A 23645-nucleotide genomic window follows, 5' to 3' on the forward strand; every position below is an offset into this window, starting at 1 on the left:
CTGCATGCCTTTTCCAATTAAAGTCAAGAGGCATTGCGGATATTACCAGCATTCAGCACAATTATGTAATAAGGCATATGTAGATATATCACAATATATTTTATATAGAAAGTGGAATTGGAATCCTTTGATAAAAAACAAAGATGTCAAGCATTGTAAGCAACGATGGCAAGAAATGCCCCAAAAGGAACTGAAACACACCTGGGGATGCTTGGCCATGTCTTTCCAAGTACGCCCATAGTCATTGCTCTTTCCTATTTCTTCCCATGAGCAGACCCTCCAAAACTCAGCAGGGAGCTCACAGGTGAGATATGAAGTCAGCTGTTGATATCTCATTTAGCATTAAAGCAGCAGAGGCAGAAATTAGATGGTTATAATAAAATGACAACCCTGCATAACCCCCAACTTAAAAGAAAATCACATTACTGAAAAACAACAAATGTAAGTCTAAGACAGAAAGCAAGAAGTCTATATTTTAGAAAAATCTTTAATGTGTTGTTTTAAATAATTCTATGAAACTTAAATATACAATGTAATTATATTTTTCATTAACCCATTTTGTTGTTAAATTCTTCACTCGGGGCTCAATGGTTCTAGGATTATCAGTGACACCTAAAATTCTAAGAATGTCTTACCAAGTCATAGCTGGTTGTAAAATTTCTTCAGTTTCTATTAAAAAAAAAAAAAACCTCTTCAGAACTTGGACAAGGGAAGGTATGCTACATAGTGAAGACTTTTTATTTTTATTTTGTTGGCAGTTCAGTTGGTTTCAACATTTATTGAGCACCTACTATATACCAGGCACTGTACTAGATGCTGGAGACACAAAGATGAATAAGACATGGTCCCTGTCCCCAAGGAACTGATAGTCTCTTGGAGGCAAACAGGTAGTGCAAAGATGTGGAGTTCACTCTAAAATGAATAAAAATTTCAATAATATAGTAATATTGGGCTTTTCAACACAATGGTATGCCACTGTAATGTCAAAGCAGACAAATAAAATGCATTTTAATGTGATAAAACAATAAAACCATTAAGAGCTAACTTTTAAAGATTCACATGATAAAGGTAGTTAATACTAAAAATTTACATCATAGTTTTTCAAGTATTTCATACTTAGAAATATTATTGCCCACATTTGTGCTATAGTCAAAGCCAAATCCAGGTTGCTGCATCATTCACATCTCAGCATGCTGGGATTCAGTTTCTCACTAAGTTTATGAATTAGAATGGCTAATTCCTCAGTTGCTTGGCTCTTGTCTTCCAAAAGTTCATAACGAAGGCTGGAGATATCTTGCTTGATTTCTTTTAATTCACCTGTAGTATTGACATTAAAAAATTATTGGTAAGTTGCTCTTTGGATTTAGAAAAGAACAAAGAATGAAATTCTTACAATATCAATGTATTTGCTTCATAAGGTCTCCAAGGTAGCTACTTCAAAGTTTTTTCTTTAAAATATTTAAGAAACATCTGTCTTTAAAGGTATACTGACCTTTGAAAAAAGCTATAAAAATAGTCCAGCTATATTTTTTAAAGTAACACTCAGCTTAAAGTATTGTCCTTTTGTTGACCTACATTTTAACATAAGGTGATTCTCCGTTAACTGATCTATAGCCAAGATATCTCCTTTCTGACTGCAAGGGAGTCCCTTTGTTTCTTTCAAGTGTAAAGGTTGACACCTGCATCAAATAGCTCCCATTGCTAGGATCAAAGGGAATCCTAGAAAAACTAAATTTTACTAAAAATGAATCAATCTATCTGACAGGCAAATAATTTTAAGGCAAATATGAAGTAAGGGAAAGAAAGAAAAAAGAGTAAGGAGTGTTTATTAGGGAAGGCAATGGCAATGGACATGAAGACATTAGTTTGTCCAGCACAAAGGACTAATGTGTAAGGAAGTAACAAGCAACAGTGTAATTGAGGAGTTTAGATATGATACCACTGACAATATATTCCTGAAGAGAATAGGAGAGTTTGGGCTATAAAAATAAATTGCTCCCATAATTCAGTTTGGCAGTATTTTGAGCATACGTATATTGCAATTAAAAACTGGATTCTCTTCAAGGAGAGGCAGTATTTGGTTAAAAAAGAAAAGAAAAGAAACACTGGATTCTCTTGCAAGTGACTGTAATGTAGATAAACCACTGACCTTCAAAAGTGAATGTTGGAGCAAGAATTTACCTTGAATCTAAGGAATGATTCTTCAAACCATTGACTTAGGTTTTTATAATAAAATGGCATTTAAAACACACCTTTGATGATATTTCCTGGTATCTTTAATATGCTTTAAAGTATAATTTCAATATTCTTCTATTATATAAAAGTCAGAGCATTTTTATTTGAAAAGAATTCTAACTCTCAGGAATACACACAAAACATTTGAGGAGCCCTTTTGTGGCAAAAAAAAAAAAAGTGCTTCCTTTGGCATATGGCAATATAAAAGGAATAAACTGATCTTATTTGAAATCATGAGGCAGACTTCAGTGGAAGGAGTGGATTCTCACACCAATCAGTACCGCAGAAGACCCCCTGCCCTACTTCACCTTCTACTATCCTTTCTTCCTTGTCCCCGACTCATGGGGAGACTACAACCTATGTGTTGTATTAAACATTTAATCTGCCAATTCAGGAAACACAAGTTACTCAAACTCTTCAGATTTTAGTTTCCTGATTAATTAAATGAGGAGGTTATATGACACATTTTCTTAGAAAGAACTTTGTTCAAAACTCCAAATTCTCATTGATTTTCCCCTTTTGTGCAAGGGCTTGGGAAATGCTTCTTGTTTTTTATGCCGTTTTAGCCATACAGTTCTTCCCACTTTGTTCCTCCCTCCCCACCCCCCATGGAGATTACGGTACAACTCATCAGACTTCTGCTTTCTAAACTACAACCTCATTCCAATCCTTTCTCCTGAGACAGTTTGATTAGGTCACCATGATTAGATTTTTGCTAGTTATCAATTATAAATTCACAGGTTTCTCTTCTACATACATACACTATTGGATTGACTTACATTTAAAACGGATTCCTTGTATTAATCAAGTAATGGCTTCAAAGCCTATGAACAATTTTATTAAGTTTAGCCCTTTCCTCTTTTATCAGTGTAGATAGATTTAGTGGCATCTCATTGGTGTTGGAAGGTACAGTTTCCATTTTTAGGGCAACTTATTTCTCCCTGGTTGATTTCTTTCCAACTCTGGGCCTGTGTTTAGCTCTACATCCTAGACTTTGGTAAAAAATTTTTATAGTCCAGACAGATGCCCTGCCTCAAATATGCCTTAAAAAAATAAGCTTGCTTAAAGTAAGGAGGCAGGGGGGAAAGTGAAATTCAAAAGAGAAGCACCAGACAAGAAAAACAGGTTAAAAATGTGTTTCTGAACAACAAAACAGAGGTTTTCCTGAAGACATGAATTCTGTTTGAGTCACTGTTCTTTTATCTGCTTAACTGGAAAAATGTTAACACTAATGTGAACTCATTGAAAATGTAACCAATACTACTGACTACCTTATGTCAGAAGGATTAAAAAACTCCTAGAAAGATGTCAGTCTTTACATTCTAAGAATCAGTTAGGGCACTATGAGTAGAGATAAACTGCCTCTGATCGATACTGTAAATAACTGTTTATTTTAAAAGATGAAGTTTTAGAAACGTAACATAAGATCCTCCTCCCATCTTAGAGGCATCCAAACTATAACCTGGGATTGGATTTTTAAAATATGCCTCAACACGAAGTTTTCCAGGTTCATTAAGTTAGTTATAAAAGGATATTTTTTAAGTTGGAGATGCTTACCTTCATTAACTTCATCATTTTCTTTGTCTACTTGTGCTTTCAAAACATACCGCTTTATAAGTCTTTTCATTATCTGCTGTTGGGCAAAAGTAAATGATTAGATCTCCAATGATATACATAAGTGCCCGAATCCTATTTTCCAAAGAGGCTTACATACCTGTAAAGCAAACAACTCAGGGGAGAAAAAAATTTTATAACTATGTATAGAAAAATTACACAGGTTCCAGAACTTAACTCTCTTAATGCCTTCTACTGAGACTTACTGCATAATCCACCAATACTTTTTTTTTTGCCTCAGAAACGGAAGAAGCTTTTAAAAAGAAGTTAAGCTTGAAGATTTGAATTCATGGCTCCTCTTTCAACTAATAGTTTCTTTTTAAGTTACATTGACACTACATTATCACCCGTAGACACTACCTTATTTCCCAGTATTTAGAAAAATACATCAATGTATACTCTATATGGAGAATTTGGAAAATATACAGAAGAACAAAATAAACAAATGAAATGATTGGCAACCTCACCATCCAAAGATAATCACTGTTTTCATTTGGTGTATGCCCTTCCAATATCTTTTCTTTAAAATTTGTATATATACTAATTACTGTATTATATTTTATGTTTTCTAAATGCCATATATTTTGTTATATTGCATACTTTTCTCTAATAGCAATATATGTGACTATTTTACGTCTAAATAAATGCTCTTCTAGGATAACTGTTACCCATATGGAAAAAATTAAATTGGAGCCCTATTTCATACCATGAACACAAAAATTAATTCCATTTGCATCTTAAATGTGAAAGACAAAGCTTCTGAACCCTTAAAAGAACGTATTATATTAGACAGTATATTTATAAATTTGGGGTAGACCTGTATTTTTAAAAAAACAAGATTAAAACTTCTGATTACAATAGAAAAGACTGATAAATTCAACTTCATTACAATTTAAAATTTCTGTTTAAAGAGATACTATAAAGAAAGTGAAAAGGCAAGTCATAAACTGGGAGAAAATATTGGTAATGCTTGTAATTAAAAATAATTTATGTACAAATATATAAAGAACTTTAATTCAATAAGAAAAACTCAAATAACCCGATTTTAAAATGGGCAAAAGACAAACAAATGTTTCACAGAAATGGAAACGTGAAGGGTCCACAAGCTTAAGAAACAATTTCAAACTCTGTTGCAGGGAAACACAAATTATGACTAAAAGGAGACACAATTTTACATCTAATAAAGAGGACGATTAATAAATCTGGTTATGCCAAGTGTTAGAAAGGATATGGATCAATGGGGACTTTTATATTTTACTGGCAAGACTGCAGACAACTTTGAAGACAATTTAGTACTATCTTTTTAGTTTTTAAATTGATTTCTATTAAAAAAATTTTAGAGGTGGAGTCTCACTATATTGCACAGGCTTGCCTCAAACTCCTGGGCTCAACGCTGTCCTCCTGCCTCAGCCTCTCAAGCAGCTGGAGCTATAGGCATGAGCCACTGCATCCAGGTGGTATTATCTTTTAAAGTTGAACATTTGCATACCCTTTCAGCTAGAAGTCCACTTCTCAGTAAAAGGCCTAGAGAAACTTTGCAGGTATGAACCAAGAGACATACAACAATGTTTGTAGCAACCCTGTCTGAAATTGCAAAACACTGGAAACAATCTAAACAAATATTAACAAGAATAGACAGATTTTAGTATTTTCAATGTAATGTTATTGTGTTCATTAATGAAATTAATGCACCATAGCCACACACAACAGTGTGGATGAATCTTAGAAGCATAATGTTGAATGAAAAATTCCAGTTGCAGAAGACCACAGAGTATGAAGCTATTCTTATGAAGCTCAATAACAAGTAAATCTGTAGAATATATTTTTAGGAATACTGACACATATAATAAATTATATTTGAAAAGAAAATCAAAGCAAGAAGAGGAGAAACCCAACTTCAAGATAGGGATTAACTCTTAGGTGGAGGCAGAGGAGTAGGTAGCGAGGTGCATATAAGTAGAGGCAATGGACGGATAATGTTATCATTGTCAGGTCGGCGGTGGTTTCGTAGGTGTGAATGTAATTATGCTTCATAATTTATTTTGCATTATACATATTCTTATGCATGTAACAAATATTGTATATAAAAGATAACAAAGGAAAGGGAAAAAGACCTGAACGAAAATGCAGACATAGCGAGAGTAGAAAATATATACTTCAATTTTAAGAAAGTAGAAATTATGCCAAGGTCAAGTAAAAGAGAAGAATCCAGGAAGATTCAAAATGTTATGCAGAGAATAACAACAGACTGAGAGGGCCCACGCTACTGAAAAGGAAAAGCTGATTTTTCCAGTCACTGTAAGACATAAAACCTGTTGAATTTTGTAGAATCTAGATCCCAGGACAGACTCACAGCTGGATGGATCTTAAACTGGACTGATTCATTCATTCAGCAAATATTTATTGAGAGCCAATTCTGTGGCAGGTACTGTACCAGGTGCTAGGAATACAACAGTGAACACAGTCCCCAGTCCAGTGAAACTTCATATTGATATGGAACCATTCACAATAATGGGTGAACATATCAGGGATCTGGTTAAATTTAGGGGACAGTGAAGACAGATTCCTATAAAATGAAAATACAAAATTATGTGTATCAGTTGAAAGCAGCTTGAAAGGCAGTAATACAAATTGGTGGAAAAGAAATGACTATTTAACCAGTAGTGCTGAGACAAGTTGAGCCTCTGCACAAGGCAAGAAGGTACCTAAGATTAGACAGAAATCAGCTTCCCCACACATGACACTACCTGGTAATAGTCCACCCCTTTGTTCATGTTGGAAAGACAGTTCATGAGAATTCTAAAATGATCTGCAGCTCAGAGAAGGAGACAAAGATTGGCCATCCCCATTCTATTAGAAAGCTTGTCTAGTAAACCCAAGACAGTATTGTGTAATAGGCAACAAAGACTCTTGAGGTCTCTCTCCCCCTGTCGCAATAGTTCCTGAATAAAATCTGTTTTTACCACTTTAGCTGCTGTCTGGCTCTGGTTTTCTTTAACACAGTTGAGACTGTGAGTTGCAAGAACAAATCATGTAGTTTTGAGTTGTGACTCCATCATTCACAAGCTCTGGAACCTTGGTATCTTAATCTGTGTAATGGAAATGCTAGACAGTGTCTTGTAAAAGAGACAATACATGTAAATTACATAGTAGGTGCTCAAATAATATAACTATTATTCTTTCATTATTATCTATGCTTCTGTAAAGCAAATCTTGATAAATCCATCTTAATGATGGTACCATAAGCAAGGACCATGAAACTCATATGTAACAAGTAAAAGTACCATTTTAAATACTACCTTTAACTAAATTTCCAACTGATTCTTTAATTAAAGCTGGTACAAGAAATTAAACTGACCAATAACAGATTCATCTTTTTTCCCTCTTGCTCAAATTGCTAACTAACTAACACAAAAGAAGTCTATAGATTAACTTCCACATTCCACAAACCTCCAGAAATTATATAGCTTTCTTGGTACAAGCCTGTGAGTCACTCTTTAAGGAATACACTCTAACTCTATAAAGACTATTGATTTTCTCTGTCCAGGGTATGGAAATCCTAGAGAGGTTCCAAAACTGAAATTGAGTGGTAACCAGGTAAAGATTCCAGGCGGTACTTACTTCAAACAGTCCTTCCTGCAAACAAACCCAAGTTCATTTTTCAACCCTCCGTTAAGACTGGGAGAAGAAATAAGATGTGGGTGGTTGGGTAGCTGCGGGGTGGTTAGATATCTTCCTTCCCGAAAGGAGTGAAAGCTTTTCTTCTCACTTGGTATTTTTTACTGATTCAAATTCAACTAATAATTGTTAAGCACTCTATCAGGTACTTTTACATTCATTCTCTCACTTAATTCTACAGAGAAGCCAAATTTGACTCTTATTAGTAGATTTTGTACGATGAATTTTAACAATCTAAAAAGTGTGAAGGAAGGGTAATAAGACTGATGTAGACAAATAGAAAAAAACTCAGAAGTATAGAGTAAAATTTTAGAAAGGAAAAGGACCTTGGGAATCATTATTTTTCATGTTTTTATACCACTCATGAAACTTTGTGAAAGATTACCATTACACAGCTTCTGTATAAACTTCTGTGATTGAGGGCCTGCTATTTTTCCAGACAGCTGGTTTAATCTATTTTTGGGCAACTATAGCTGTTAGAAAACAACTTCTTTGTTTTGAAGCCAAAATAACTATTGGTCCAAATTCTGTTCTTTGGGGCAACAGAGAATAAATTTGTTTTTTCTTCTACTTGATTGACTTTTACCTGTTACTTTTTTCTGCATTTTTTTGTTTTTTGTTTTTTTTGAAGAGGGACCTGCAAACCTATTGATTGACTTTAAAATATCTTCTCTTCTAGGTTTCCCAGTTCTGTTGACCTAAAGAAAAAATCTGAGGCAAACTAAATATATAAGTAGAGAGTTTATTTGGGCCAAGTTTAAGGACTGCAACCTGGGGAGCACAGATTCAAGTTGCCCTGAATACGTGCTCCAATTCGCAGCAATTACTAGTGGCTTTTTAAAGTAAAAGAAGAGGCAGTTCCTAAGTTGTTTATGAAGGACTTACATTGAAATAACATAAGCTTTTGACTGGTTATACATTGTTCTTTGTATCACAAATTCTAGGTACATGAAGATAACAGGTGAGGCTGCAAGTCAGGAACAAATGAATTTAAACAACTGCCCTCAGGCATGGGTAGAGGTAGGGGGCTGTGACTGAAAGTCCCATACTCATGTTCTCTGGGCCTGCATACCTCACATAGTTCAGACTGCTCTGAGCTATTTTTGTTTTCTCTATTCCCAAACCATTTTATTTATATTTCATTGCATTTACATTTATTTCTATTTCATATATAGGCATAACTATACCACATAGCATGTAGCGTTATGTGAATATTTGTCTACTTATACTTTCCTTTCCTTCCTCCTAACCTCAGCACTGCCATTCTACTTCAATGGAGAGATTCTTGAAGGCATGACCTATATCTTTGTATCTGTATAACCTAACATCATGTATAACAGGGGTTGTCCCTGAATGTGCCTGAAGCTCACTGTGAGTGGAGTTCAGGAACATCTCATTTTGCCCCATTTAGAGAAAAACTGTCATGTGCTTCCAGTAAAACCAAGCCATCAGTGATATCCTTCATGGATTGGACCAGAGTCTACCACCTGGGCCAAAGACTGTCCAATAATGTATTTGTTTGGACCAAGGGTGTTACCAAAGCGAAGTCATCTGTGAAAGCAGATCTGCCAGCAAGAGACAACAGAGAGAATAAAACTCAAGAACTCATAGTCCAGCTTCTGTGGAGTCTCACAATAAATTCCTATTTCTTAACATATCATAGCATATCTGCGTGCTTTTAACTTGAAATAACCAAACACAAATATCGTTATAATAAATAATAAATAAAATATTGTTAAAATTAGCAGAATTTAATCATAGCCATCGTCCTATGTTCTTGAGAAAAAAATCACACCCAGTTAAAAAAAATTCTTTACACACATAAAAGAATTACTTCAACATGCTATTAATAATTAATTTTAATATAAATACCACTATTGATCAAAACATTTTTGGTATTTTTATTTTTTTTTGAGAGAAAGCATCTTGCTGTGTCACCAGGGCTGAAGTTCAGTGACATGATCATAGCTCATTGCAGCCTCAAACTCCTGGACTCAAACTGCCCTCCCAAATCAGCCTCCCAAAGCACTGGAATTGTAGAAGTGAGCCACCATGTCTGGCCCTGATAAAAACATTTTTGAAACTCTTCCGCTGTGGCCCCTTGGGGCATATTTGAATCTCTGTCTTTGAAGAAATTGTTTTGGAGAAAAAAACCCTCATTTGGATATAAAACACATAAGGTGATGACCCTATTGGTGATGGCTACATGTTTGTTGAAGTTGGATGTGATCATTTTTTTAAAAAATGCAAAGTCATGGCACTAAGTCTTATTAATAGGAATAATTAGCTAAGTTCAGTAACTAGAAAAAAATGAAACATTTTTTGAGTCTTATGGACTAATTATAAAAGTAATTCTTTAAAGATGTTCTAAAAATATTCTGAGTTGTGATAGCCTCATTAGAATTAGTACATTCTAAGAGTTATCACTTTGAAAGAAAAATCCCTATTTAGCAGACCAGGTTCTGTTTTTTTTTTTTTTAGTAGAGACAGGGTTTCACCATGTTAACCAGGCTGGTCTCAAACTCTTGACCTCAGGTGATCCACCCACCTTGGCCTCCCAAAGTGCTGGGATTACAGGCGTGAGCCACCACGCCCACCTCCAAGTTCTGTAATAGTTTTAAAGGTAAGTCTTACCTATTATAATCAGGCTGCATGAAAAAAAATCTCTAACAACTAAACAATTGTTATTATTACTCATTGTTATGAACTGAATGTTTTGTCCACCCCAGGCTCATGTGTTCAAATCCTACCCCTCCAATGTGATGGTATTAGGAGGTGATTAGGTTCCACCCTTACAAATGGGATTAGTGCTCTTATAAAAGAGACCCCACAGAACTTCCTTGTCCCTTTTCTGCCATATGAGACAGAGTGAGAAGACAGTTGTCTATGAACCAGGAAGCACTTACAGCTACCTGATTTTCAACAAATGCACCAAGAACATACATTGGGGAAAGGACAGTCTCTTCAATGAATGGTGCTGGGAAAACTGGACATCCACATGCAGAAGGATAAAACTAGACCTCTACCTCTCACCATATACAAAAATCATTTCAAAATAAAGTCTCAGGTGTAAGACTCAAAATGATAAAACTACTAGAAGAAAACAGGGGAAATACTTCAGGACACTGGTCTGGGCAAGGAGTTTTTGGATAAGACCTCAAAAACACAGGCAACAAAAGCAAAAATAGGCAAATGGGGTTACATCAAGCATATTTTCAAACTACACATCTGACAAGGGGTTAATATCCAGAATATATAAGAAACTTAAACAACTCAACAGCAAAAAACAAGTAATCCAATTTAAAAATGGGCAAAAGACCTGAAGAGACATTTGTCAAAAGAAGACATACAAATGGACAACAGGCATATGAAAAAATGTTCAACATCACTAATCATCAGAGAAATGCAAATCAAAACCACAATAAGATTTCACCTCACCCTAGTTAGGATGGCTATTATCAAACAGACAAAAAACAACAAATGCTGGTATGGATGTGGAGAAAGAGAACTCATACACTATTGATAGGAATGTAAAATTAGTACAGCCATTACAGAAAACAGTATGGAAGTTCCTTAAAAAATTAAAAATAGAACTACCATATGATTCAAAAATCCTACTACTGGGTATATATCCAAAGGAAATGAAATCAGTATATTGAATAGATACTTAAAAAATTAAAAATAGAACTACCATATGATCCAGCAATCCCACTACTGGTATATACCCAAAGGAAATGAAATCAGTATGTTGAAGAGACATCTGTACTCCCATGTTTACTGCAGCACTATTCACAACAGCCAAAATATGGAATCAACCTAACTGTCCATCAGCAGATGAACAGATAAAGAAAGTATGGTTGTATATATACACACAGTGGAATTCTATTCAGCCACAATGACATTTTGTCTTTGTGGCAACACAGATGGACCTGGAAGACATAATGTTAAATGAAATAAACCAGGTACAGAAAGGCAAATATCATATGATCTCACTCATACGTGACATCTTAAAAAGTTTATCTCATGGAAGTAGAGAGTAGAATAGTGGCTACCAGAAGTTGGAGAGGGCAGGGGGAATGGGAAGTAGGGAGAAGTTGGTCACCAGGTACAAAGTTATAGTTAGATAGAAGAAGTAATTTAAGGTGTTACAGGGCACAGTAGGGGGACTATAGTTAATAACATTGTATTGTATGTTTTAAAATAGCTAGAAGAGAGGATGTTGAATGGTCTTACAACAAAGAAATGATAAATGAACAAGGTGATGAACATGCCAAATACACTGCTTTGATCCTTACACAACGTATACATGTATTGAAATATCACACTGTATGCCATAAGTATGCATAATTATAATGTGTAAATTAAAAATAAAATTAAAAAATAAAGTTTGAGGAAAAAGGAGCCAAAAATAGAAATGGATGAAAAATTCAAAATGAATAGGGAAAAAATGGTAGATATGGAAGACAGTCAAGAAGAATTCAGCAGGCTTTAAATTGGTGTCTTTGAAGAAGAAATTCAAAATAATGGAGCAGAAAAAATGTTTAGAGATATTTCAATAAAATTATTCAAAAATTAAAAGAAGACTAGACGTACATATTGAAAGGCCATAGTGTGGCCAGGTGCAGTGGCCCATGCCTGTAATGCAAGCACTTTGGGAGGCCGAGATGGGTGGATCACGAGGTCAGGAGATCGAGACTACCCTGGCTAACACAATGAAACCCCATCTCTACTAAAAAAATACAAAAATTGACCAGGTGTGGTGGTGGCACCTGTAGTCCCAGCTACTTGGGAGGCTGAGGTAGGACAATCACTTGAACCTGGGAGGTGGAGATTGCAGTGAGCCGAGATCATGCCACTGCACTCCAGCCTGGGTGACACAGCAAGACTCCATCTTAAAAAACAAAAAAATAGAAAGGCCATAGTGTATGCCAGGAAAAATTGATACAGATCCATCTATAGAACAATCAATACTGAGTTGTAGGATTTAAAAGATAAAGATATTTGGGGCATTCAAACTAAAACCTCCAGTCAACTATATGAGGAAAACAATCAGGCTGGCCTCAAACTCTTCCACATCAACATTCCATTTCAGGAGGCTCTGGAGCAACATCTACACATACATTAAAAATAAATTATAACCTAAGTATATTACAGGTAGTCAATATAAATATATAGAAATAGAAACTAATTTAGAACATAAAATAACTCAGAGAACATAGTTCTCATAAACTCTTCTTGAAGGAACTACCAAAAGACAAAGTTAAGCTAAGAAAGAGATAAACAGAAAATTATGGCAAAAAAGACTGGTGGTGAATACTGACTATGTTTAACTGTGGGACTAAAACTAAACCAAATGTAGGCTATAGTCCTGACAAGGTAGTGAAGTGGATCAGAATATGTCACCCCAAAATATGCCATTTTGGCATAAGGATTATTTTGAGCTAAAGGCAGTTAAAAAGTAGCAAACACAGAAAGAGTTCTCTGCCCTAACCCAACTGCCTAAAAACAGGACATACATTTCCCTTTGTGAAGATCTTCCTCCTCTCCCCCTCCCAGATTAGCAGGAGGAAAAACAATCATTACCACTGGGGACAGAAAGTCAGCACCAAGGTGGTTCTGCACAAGCAACCTTACTAAAATAACCCGTATCTTCTATCAGTTTCTCCCACATATTTACCTTCCAACAATTTACTACCTTTAGCAACCCAAACACTTTTTCCTTTGTCATATCCCTTCTCCACAAACTTCTTGTCCCTTGTTAAGTTGGTATATAAGCCCCAAATGCCAACTACCCCTTTGAGCCACTCATCACTGAGTTTTTCTACAGGTATGTGCACTGCATGCATAAATAATCCTTTTTTCCCCTCCTGTTTATCAGTCAGTTGTCAGTTTAATTCATAGCCCCCAGGTACTGAACCTAAAGGGATTAAGAAAATTATTCTTCTTCCCCCAACAAACACAGTTCTAATAATTTAACAAGCAGGAGCTGGGAGAGGAAGGGGGAAAATGGTGTAAATAAAATACAGATATTGATTTTCTTCATAGTTTAGAGCTGAAGGATCAAAAGATAAAACTTGAAACATATCAATCAATTAACAGAGATCTAAGTATGTTTAAAAATATTAAGATAAACACCAAGACATATAGTATAATCCACTTCAGCAGAGACTGCCACTTCTCTTCCACAGCTTTTTAGTTTGGCACATGGCCACTTGAAATTAGGACTTTATTTCCCAGGCTCCATTGCAGATAGGTGGTTTGTGCAACTTTACAGAAGTTTCTTATAGGAAGGAACTTTCTTCTCTATCACTTTCTAACTATATTTTGGAATGTAGAAACAATAGGCAGAGCTCCAGGAGCTTTCTTGGAACATGAGATAATGTTAGACTGAAAGCCATTCATCATGCAGTAATACGATGGAAAAAGCCTGGGTCCCTGACATTGTTAGGTACCACATTAGGAACATGAGAGAGAAATAAATTTCTATTTTCTTTTAGCCATTTAAAGGTTGGTATGTGGTGGTTTTGTGAGAACTGCACCAAATTAATCATAATTAATATAAACAATAAGGGGACTACTTTAAAATGTCACTGAATACACAAAAGACCTAATAAATCGAAAAGTATATCCTTAGAAAAGAAAACACAACATTATAAAGCATCAATTTGCCTTAACGTGATCAAAATAAAGATACCAGCAGACAAGCCCACCTTAAAATTCAAATAGAGAAATAAGGAAGAAGTTGGGTGCTGGTGGCTCATACCTTTAATCCCAGCATTTTGGGAGGCTGAGGCAAGTGGATCACTTGAGGTCAGGAGTTCAAGACCAGCCTGGTCAACATGGTAAAACCCAATCTCTACTAAAAATACAAAAGTTAGCTGGGTGTGGTGGCAGGCACCAGTAGTCCCAGCTACTCGGGAGGCTGAGGCAGGAGAATTGCTTGAATCCAGGAGGTGGAGGTTGCAGTGAGCCGAGATTGCACCACTGCACTCCAGCCTGGGCAAGAGAGGCAAACTCTGTCACAAAAAAAAAAAAAGAAAGAAAGAAAGAAAGGAAAAATAATAGGAAATTCTGTAAAATAAAAACCCTGAAGTAAGGATGTGTATGTGTGTGTGCGTGTGCGTGTGTATGTACACACGTGCAAGTATGCACATGTGTGTTTTGTTTGTTTGATTTTTGTCTTAAACTATAATAATTATGATAATGTGGTTCTACAGCATGAATAGATCAGTGGAACAGAATGAGAAGCCTAGAAATAAATTTATACAGGAATTTAGTAAATTATTAAAGTGGTATTTCAAATCAATAGAAAAGATAGATTATTCAACACACCCAACTGTATAATAATCTGGAAAGACAACATATTTGGATTCCCATCCTACAGGTTAAATGAAAATATATTCTATATGAATCAAATATTTTCAGAGTCCAAAGAAGTGAAAGAAATATGAGTTAAAAATATTAAATAATCTCCTATGGGGGAAAAATCTTTCCAAGTAGGACACAAAACCTGATGCCATAAACAATTTGTAACGTTGACTATACAAAAATAAAAAAAGTTGTGGATGGGAAAAAATACTTTAAATATTAAAAAGACACACAATAACCTGGTAAAAACATTCTTAAGTCATAACACAAAGGCTAATATTGTTAAAATATGAAGAATTCCTCTTCATTGATAACAAAAAGCCCTTCAAGAAAAGCAAATATATATGGAGACATAAGTACATATAACATTAAACATAAAAAAGAAGGTAAAACTCATTCATGATAAAGAAATGCAAAGCAGCACATTTTAACCTATCTGGTGAAGATAAAAACCTTTGGTAACACACTGTTTGTAAATTAAGGAGGAAATAGGTGCTCTCATATATTTATTGTAAGAATGTAAGTTAGTACAAGCTCCATCAGTTTGATAATAGCTAAAAAATTAAAATTCAAATATACTTTAACCAGACAATTCCATGTATTTGTTCATGATTGAGATGTTATATATACAAAATGACTTACTACAGTATTGCTTATAATAGCTAAATATTAGCAATATCCTCTATTTTCATCAATAAAAGAATGATTAAATAAGTATAACCATACGATGGAATACAATGTAACTACCAAAAGTAAAACTTTAACTTTAAAAAGAGACAAAGAAAGGCATTATATAATAATAAGGGGATCAGCTCAGCAAGCGAATATACCAGTTATAAATATACATGCACCCAATACTAGAGCACTCAGATATATAAAGCAAATATGATTAAGTCTAAAGGGAGAAATATATCCTAATATAATAATAGTTGGGAACTTCAACCTCACTCTCAGCATTAGACAGATCATTCAGACAGAAAATCAACAAAAAACCATCAGATTTAAACTACACCAAGACCAATGGACCAAAAATATATTTACGGAACATTTTACCCAACAGCTGGAAAGTACACATTCTGGTTTTTTTTTTTTTTTTTTTTTTTTTTTTGAGACAGTGTCTCACTCTGTACCCTAGGCTGGAGTGCAGTTGTACAATCATGGCTCACTGCAGTCTCAACTTCTTGGGCTCAGGTGATCCTCCTACCTCATCTTCCCAAGTATGTAGGATTACAGGCATGTGCCACTATGCCTGGCTAATTTTTTTCACTTTTGCAGAGACAGGGTCTCACCATGTTGCCCAGGCTGGTCTCAAACTCCTGAGCTTAAGCAATCCTTCTGCCTTGGCCTTCCAAGGCAGGTGTGAGCTACCAGACCCAACCCCAAAACATATATTCTTTTAATCAGCACGTGGTACATTCTCTAGGATTGACCATATGTTAGGACATAAAACAAGTCTCAGGAACTTAATAAAATCAAAATTATATTAAGTATTTTATCTGACCACAATGGAATAAAATTAGACATCATAACAAAAGGCACATTTGAAACTATGCAAATACATGAAAATTAAACAACATATTCCTGAATGACCAATGGGTCGAGGAAAAAATTAAGAATGAAATTTTAATATTCCTTGAAATGAGTGAAAATAGAAATACAACATACCAACACCCATGCAACACAGCAAAAGCAGGATTAAGGGGCAAGTTTATAGCAATAAATGCCTACATCCATCAAAAAACTAGAAAGATTTCAAACAATCTAATGATGCACATAAAGGAAAAAAAGCATCAAAAATGCTTGAAAAAAGCATGCAAGAAAAGCATGAACAAATCAAACCCCAAATTGGTAGAAGAAATAATAAAGATTAGAGCAGAAATAAACAAAATTGAGACTAAAATAAATAAAAAAAATCAACAAAACAAAGTTTTTTTAAAAAAGATAAAATTGACAAATCATTAGCTAGAGTAACTTAAAAACAGAGAGATATGACTCAAATAAATAAAATCAGAAAATGAAAAAGGAGACATCACAATGGATAATAGAGAAATATGAAAGATCACTAGAGACTACTATGAATAACCATATGCCAATAAATTAGAAAACCTGGGAAAATAGATAAAATCACAGACACATTCAATCTACCAAGATTGAACCAAGTAGAAATAGAAAATCTAAACAGACCAAAAACAGGTAACAAGATTAAATGAGTGCATAAAACATCTCCCAAAAAAATAATAAAATAAAGTCCAGGACCAAATGGTTTCACTGCTGAATTCTACTGAACCTTTAAAGAAGAATTAATACTAATTATTCTCAAACTAATCAAAAAAATTAAAGCAGAAGGAATTCTTCTTAACTCACTTTATGAGACCAGTATAACCCCAATACCAAAATAAGGACACAATAAAACTACAGGCCAATATCCCTGATGAACATAGATGTAAAAATCCTCAATAAAATATTAATAAACCAAATCCAAAATCACATCAAAATCCCACTTGATAGTGGGATTTATCCCAGGAATGCAAGGATGTTTCAACATACAAAAATCAATAAACATCGTACATCACATCAACAGAATGAAGGATAAAAACTGTATGATTATCTCAACAGATGATAAAAGCTTTTCATACAATTCAATATTCCTTTATGATAAAAAATCTTAATAAATTAGGTATAGAAAGAAAGAATCTCAATGTAATAAAGGCATATAACAAACCCACAGCTAACATCTTACTGAACTGGGAAAAGCTGAAAGCTTTTTTAGAACTGTAACAAGACAAGGATGCTCACTATCACCACTCTTATTCAACATAGTATTGGATGTTCTGGCCAGAACAATTAGGCAAGAGAAAGAAAGAAGGGTATCCAAATTGGAAAGGAGGAAGTCAAATTGTCCCTGTTTGCAGACAACATGATCGTATACATTGAAAAACCTATAGACTCTACCAAAAAACTTTTAGAACTGACAAACAAATTCAGTAAAGTTGCAGAATACAAAATTAACATACAAAAATCAGTTGCATTTCTATACACAAACAACAAACTACTTGAAAAAGAAAATAAAAAAGGCAATGCCATTTACAATACTCAGGTATAAATTAACCAAGGAGATGAAAGACCTCTTCAAGGAAAACTACAAAACACTGATGAAAGAAACTGAAGAGGATACAAACAAAGGGAAATGTACCACATGCTCATGGATCAGAAGAATTACTACTGTTAAAATGACAACAGTACTCAAAGCAATCTACAGATTCAATGCAACTCCTATCAAAATACCAATGACATTATTCACAGAAATAGAAATAATATCCTAAAATTTGTAGGGAATCATAAAAGACCCCAAATAGCCAAAGCCATCCTGAGCAAAAAGAACAAATCTGGAAGTATCACACAATCGGACCTTAAAATATATTACCAGGCTATAGAAACCAAAACTACACGGTACTGGCATAAAAAGACACATAAACCTAGGGAACAGAATTAAGAACTCAGAAATTAATCCATGTATCTATAACCAACTGAGTTTTTACAAAGATGCCAAAAACACTCATTGGGAAAAGGACAGTCTCTTCAATAACTGGTGCTGGGAAAACTGGATATCCATACGCAGAAGAATAAGACTAGACTCCCACTTCTCACCTTGTATAAAAATCAGGGCAAAATGGATCAAAGACCTAAATGTAAGACCTGAAATGATAAAACTAGTAGAAAAAAACATAGGATAAATGCTTCAGGACATTGGTCTGGGAAAATATTTTATGAACAAGACCTCAAAAGCACAAGTAACAAAAGCAAAAATAAACATATGGGATCATACCAAACCAAAGGCTTCTGCACAACAAAGGAAAAAACAACAGTGAAAAGACAGCCTACAAAATGGGAGAAAATATTTGCAAATTGCTCATCCAATAGGGGATTAATATCCAGAATACACAGGGAACTCAATCATCTCAACAGCAAAAAAAAAAAAAAAAAAAAAAAAAAAAAAATCCAATTAAAAATGGGCAAATAATCTGAACAGACATTTCTCAAAAGAATACATACAAATGGTCAATGATATATGAAAAAATGCTCGACATCACTAACCAAACCACAATGAGGTATCATCTCACTCCAGTTAGAATGTCTACTATCAAAAAGACAAAAAAAAAAAAATGCTGGCAAGAACGCAGAGAAAGGGAACTCTAATATGTTGTTGATGGGAATGTAAACTAGTACAACCATTATGTAGAACAGTATGGAGGATTTTCCAAAAACTACAAATAGAGCTACCATATGATCCAGCAACCCCGCTACGGGAATTTATCTAAAGGAAAAGAAATCATTATATCCAAGAGACAACCGCACCCACATGTTTTATTGCAGCACTATTCACAATATTCAAAATATGAAATCAACCTATGTGTCTAACAGCAGATGAATATATAAAAAATGCGGTATATATACATAACGGAATGCAATTCAGCTATAAAAAAGATTGAAATCCCATCATTTGCAGCAACATGGATGGAACTGGAGGACATTATGTCAAGTGAAATAAACCAGGAACATTAAGTTAAGCACCGCATGTTCTAACTCATAAACTCATATGTGGAAGCTAAAAAAAGTTGATCTCACAGAGGTAAAATGTAGGACAAAGGATACTAGAGACTGGGAAGGGTAAGGGGTAGGGAGGGATATGGAGAGATTTGTTAAAGGATACAAAATTACCGCTAGATAGGAGGAATAAGTTCTAGTGTTCTACACCAGGAGTCCCCAACCCGCAGGTGAAGGACTGGCACCTGTCCGTGGCCTGTCAGGAACCAGGCTGCACAGCAGGAGGTGACAGGCTGGCAAGCGAGCATTACCGCTTGAGCTCCACCTCCTGTCAGATTAGCAGCGGCATTAGATTCTCCTATTATTGTGAACCCTATTGTGAACTGCACATGTGACAGATCTAGGGTGTGCACTCCTTATGAGAATCTAACGCCTGAAGAGCCTGAAGATCTGAGGTGGAACACTTTCATCCTGAAACCATCATTCCACCCCATCCGTGAAAAAATTGTCTTCCACAAAACCGGTCCCTGGTGCCAAAAAGGTTGGGGACCACTGTTCTATACCACTATAGCATGACCATAGTTAACAATGATATATTAATATTATATAGTTTCATATAGCTAGAAGGAGGATACTGAATGTTACCAACACAAAGAAATGATAGATGTCTGAGATGATGGATATGCTAATTACCCTGATCTGATTTCTACATATGTATCAAAACATCACTATGTAGACAATGAATAAGTATAATTATTTATCAATTAAAAATAAAGTTAGACAAAACCAATAAAACAAAAATAAACAAATATGTAAAATTTACAAAACTTTTCTTAAAAAAAAGACTTTGACAATCAGTGGGCTGAGCCATTTTGTGGTTTCCTGCTTCTAAAAAAATTGGATAAGAAATAGAACAATACGCAGTAACTGACATCACCAATATATTATAAATTCCTTGATCGTCACTTTTGTGAACTTATACACATCAGAAAGTCAAAGACTTGATGATCGAAATGATCAACGAGATGAAAAACAAAAGGCTATAACTTCCCCTGAGTTGGAGAATAGTGTTCAAATGTCACATCCAGTATCAAAATGCAAAAGATATTTTAAAGTAGCACTCATGAAACAGTATAGCCAAACAATCCATTTAAAAAATGGATCACCTGAAAGAAAAACCTAGAGAAAAAACAAGTTTTCCTGCTGTGGGAGCATTATTCATTCTAACATACTCTGTCTTCTACTGCTTTCTCCAGTTTAAGTTATACATTATTTGGCAATTGTAGCAACACTTTGCTTTCAATATTGTGAGAGGAACTCTTAGTTAAAAAAATGAAGGACTTGGACTCTGATTTCTAAAGTCTCCTCCAACTAACATACTATTTTCTTTTCTTTTTAATTTTTTTAAAAAAAATTTCACAGGTGTTGAATCATTTTCTTTGTTCTGAACTATCCTCATGGTATAATGGTATATCTCGAGAATATAATTCAACTCATGACACACACACAAACACACACACAGACATATATGGAATCACATAGAGATCAAGAGATACGTCTAATGAATGCTTACCTGATAACGTGTTGGCTGATTGAGAATGCTGTTAAAACTGTGTGATTCAAAAACTCTTGAGTTAGACTGAGTGAAGAGGTTTAACTAGGAAAAAATACAATTAACCTAGTAAATTAGAATACATTCATTTGGAATAAAAAATATAATCCATTTATTCTCCTTGATAACATTTCTGGAGTCAACATTCCCAAGAAACATTTTGTGGAAGTTGAGCTTTGTAAGTGATGTAACATATTCCCAACGGTTAAAATTACTGTGAGCAATATGCTCACATTTATCAAAATGTTGGCAGGATGTACTACTGTAATAGAACTATTTAATGGAAAATATATGTTAAAAACTGGCTCATAATAAACACAATTTTTCCTGGGGACCTTGTATACTTTATCAAAATGTACTCAAGGCATCTAGAAGGCCAAATTCCATAGAAGTTTGATCTGTTCCTGAGCCTAAGTTCCTCTTCTAGATTTGAATAGAAACATATTGCAGGTTCAGATGGCACCATTTGGTATTTTGCAGCCCTAAAATATTAGCCAAAATAACACATCTTCCAAAGCATCTTGGCCTTATACTGAGCCAGGTTCACAATTTTGGAGAGAATTGGGCTAAAGAATTTTGGTTTCCTTTTCTTTTCTCTCTTTTTCTTTTTAAGGTTTAGCTTTTGAGTGGGTAGGAACAGGAAGCAAGAGGAACACACAGGTACTACCTAGTCTTCATGTATACGAGCAGGGCCTCTTATCTGTGGCCAAGCTCTGCCACTGTAAGGTGTGATTCAAACACATGGCCCTCTAGCCAAAGAGATGATTCACCTCACCACCTAACTTCCCACCATTATAACTCAGGAAGGTGGGGGATGCTAAGAGATAAGGAAGTGCCACTGATAGGCAAGGACCTTCCTTTGTTCTCTTACAATTGTGCCTGGAGAAAACCTTAGCTAACAAAGTTAATTCTCCAATCGGCCACTGGAGGCCAGTATCTGATTGCTGACTGAGGTTAGCTGTCTAGGTTAGCTGGAAAGATTTCTTGAGGTTCCTTCCTCTCTTCTAAAAAAGAGAAATAGAAAAGTATAATTTCTCCAAATTTCTGCTGCATTCAATACATGAAGAGTATCTATGAATATGAGTAATATTAAAGAGATGTAAACAGCTATATGCAAAATTTTAAAAAATGAAATCAAAATTTTATTATTTATTGTGGCAGTTTTTAACCAGATATGGGAAGAGTGGGAAGTCGAGGAACAAGCCTCCTGAGAGATCAGTGTCCAGCTTTCTATTTCCAGCATCTTCTCTGAGAAAAGCTATTCTTTCCTGTCAATGGTACGATACAGGCAGGAGAGGACAGCCTAAATGTAATGCTTCCTTCTTGTTCCTGTGAACAGGCTGTGTTTTCTTTACAGTGGTCTAGGTAGCCAAAAGCCTACTGCGTGTGCTCTTCTCAACCTGACGTTTAGTATTTTCCCTTCTACATTATGATAATATCAGGAATGAAGACAGTGAGACCTGTTGCCTACAGAAAGAAAACTCAAGGTGTGTTCTGTGAAGTGCAAGAGTTGTGAGCTCCCACACTTGAGACTTTCTTTTTTGCAATAAAGCTTCAGTTAATAAATCCCCAGAAAAACAAAAGTCCCTCAAAGCAAAGTCAATTTCAGTAGCAGCAGGAGCTGCCCAGGATGACAACTAGAGCCTGGCTCCTTTAAGAGACCAGCTACCGCACAGCTGAAGGTACACCTCGCTGAGAGGAAGTGGGCCAGTAACCAAGGGTGGACTCAGGTGCTGAACATGAGGCATCCAGGTGCCGCAGAGAGAGCTAGGCATCTGATGCTAAAATACTTGAATTCTGCACCTACCCCACACTGGTCAGTTAATGTGACCTTGCATAAGCAAATTATCTGAATAGCTTCAATTGTCTTATCTATAAAATGGGAATAATGATAATACCTACCTCACAGCGTTGCATGAGGTTCAAATGTACAGGAAAGCACTTTGTAAACTGTGAATGAGGAAGGGCACTGATATTTGTTGAGGCTGGAATTTTGTAGATCTCATGTAATCCTCACAACAACTCTACAAAGTTAGACAATTGTCTACAATTCGTGGACAATTAAGGCTCAGAGTAGTGAAGTGATTTATCCATGTTTCTTGTTAATAAGCCCTAAGTGCCACAATTCAAATCCAGGTCTAATGTCGAAGCTCTCTTCTTTGTGTTATACTGCTTCTCACTACATACATGAGGTATTATTTTAAATCATGGGCTGTCACAACCAATCGCTGACTTGTAACTCAATAGCCTTAAGAGCCCATATCCAGGTCAAACAAAAAAAGATTTAAAAGGTCACTTTCTTAAAGAATACAATTCTTGAAGATTCACAACAATTTTAAAAAGCAATAAGTTAAATTGCACTAATCTTAACTTTTTCACCTAGTTTCAACTGAGAAAAAATATCTACTTTCGCTCAGGAAGGCCTATGCTTTATGGGGATAACATTGATATCTCGTGGGCTTTCAGGATGTTATAGCTACAGACCATTTTCATAATTTTAGAAAAAGTTATATTTTAACTCTATACATTTGTTCCTGTCTGCCTCATTCCCTATTATTTAGGTTCACTCACATCCTTCTATCTATACCATTCT

At 35.1% G+C, this 23645-nt stretch overlaps 1 protein-coding gene across 5 annotated transcripts in view; it reads right to left on the reverse strand.

The window, feature by feature from the left end:
- Positions 1-978: 978 nt before the first annotated feature.
- The window catches only part of TRPC3 (transient receptor potential cation channel subfamily C member 3), a 72425-nt gene continuing 49758 nt past the window's right edge, over positions 979-23645 (reverse strand). Inside the window, exons 10-13 of one of the 5 annotated variants that reach the window (XM_063809819.1) lie at positions 22955-23002; positions 21014-21097; positions 3793-3865; positions 979-1317 (exon numbers count right to left, since the gene is read on the reverse strand). In XM_063809819.1, the coding sequence (XP_063665889.1) occupies positions 1175-1317; positions 3793-3865; positions 21014-21097; positions 22955-23002 (348 nt within the window). In that variant the 3' untranslated portion in view covers positions 979-1174. Of the gene's footprint in view, positions 1318-3792; positions 3869-21013; positions 21098-22954; positions 23003-23645 lie in introns of all 5 variants that reach the window. The other 4 variants (XM_063809818.1, XM_526676.9, XM_063809820.1 and 1 more) reach the window with 4 other exon arrangements.

The sequence above is a fragment of the Pan troglodytes genome, chromosome 3 (genome assembly GCF_028858775.2).
Source record: "Pan troglodytes isolate AG18354 chromosome 3, NHGRI_mPanTro3-v2.0_pri, whole genome shotgun sequence".
Taxonomy (NCBI): domain Eukaryota; kingdom Metazoa; phylum Chordata; class Mammalia; order Primates; family Hominidae; genus Pan; species Pan troglodytes.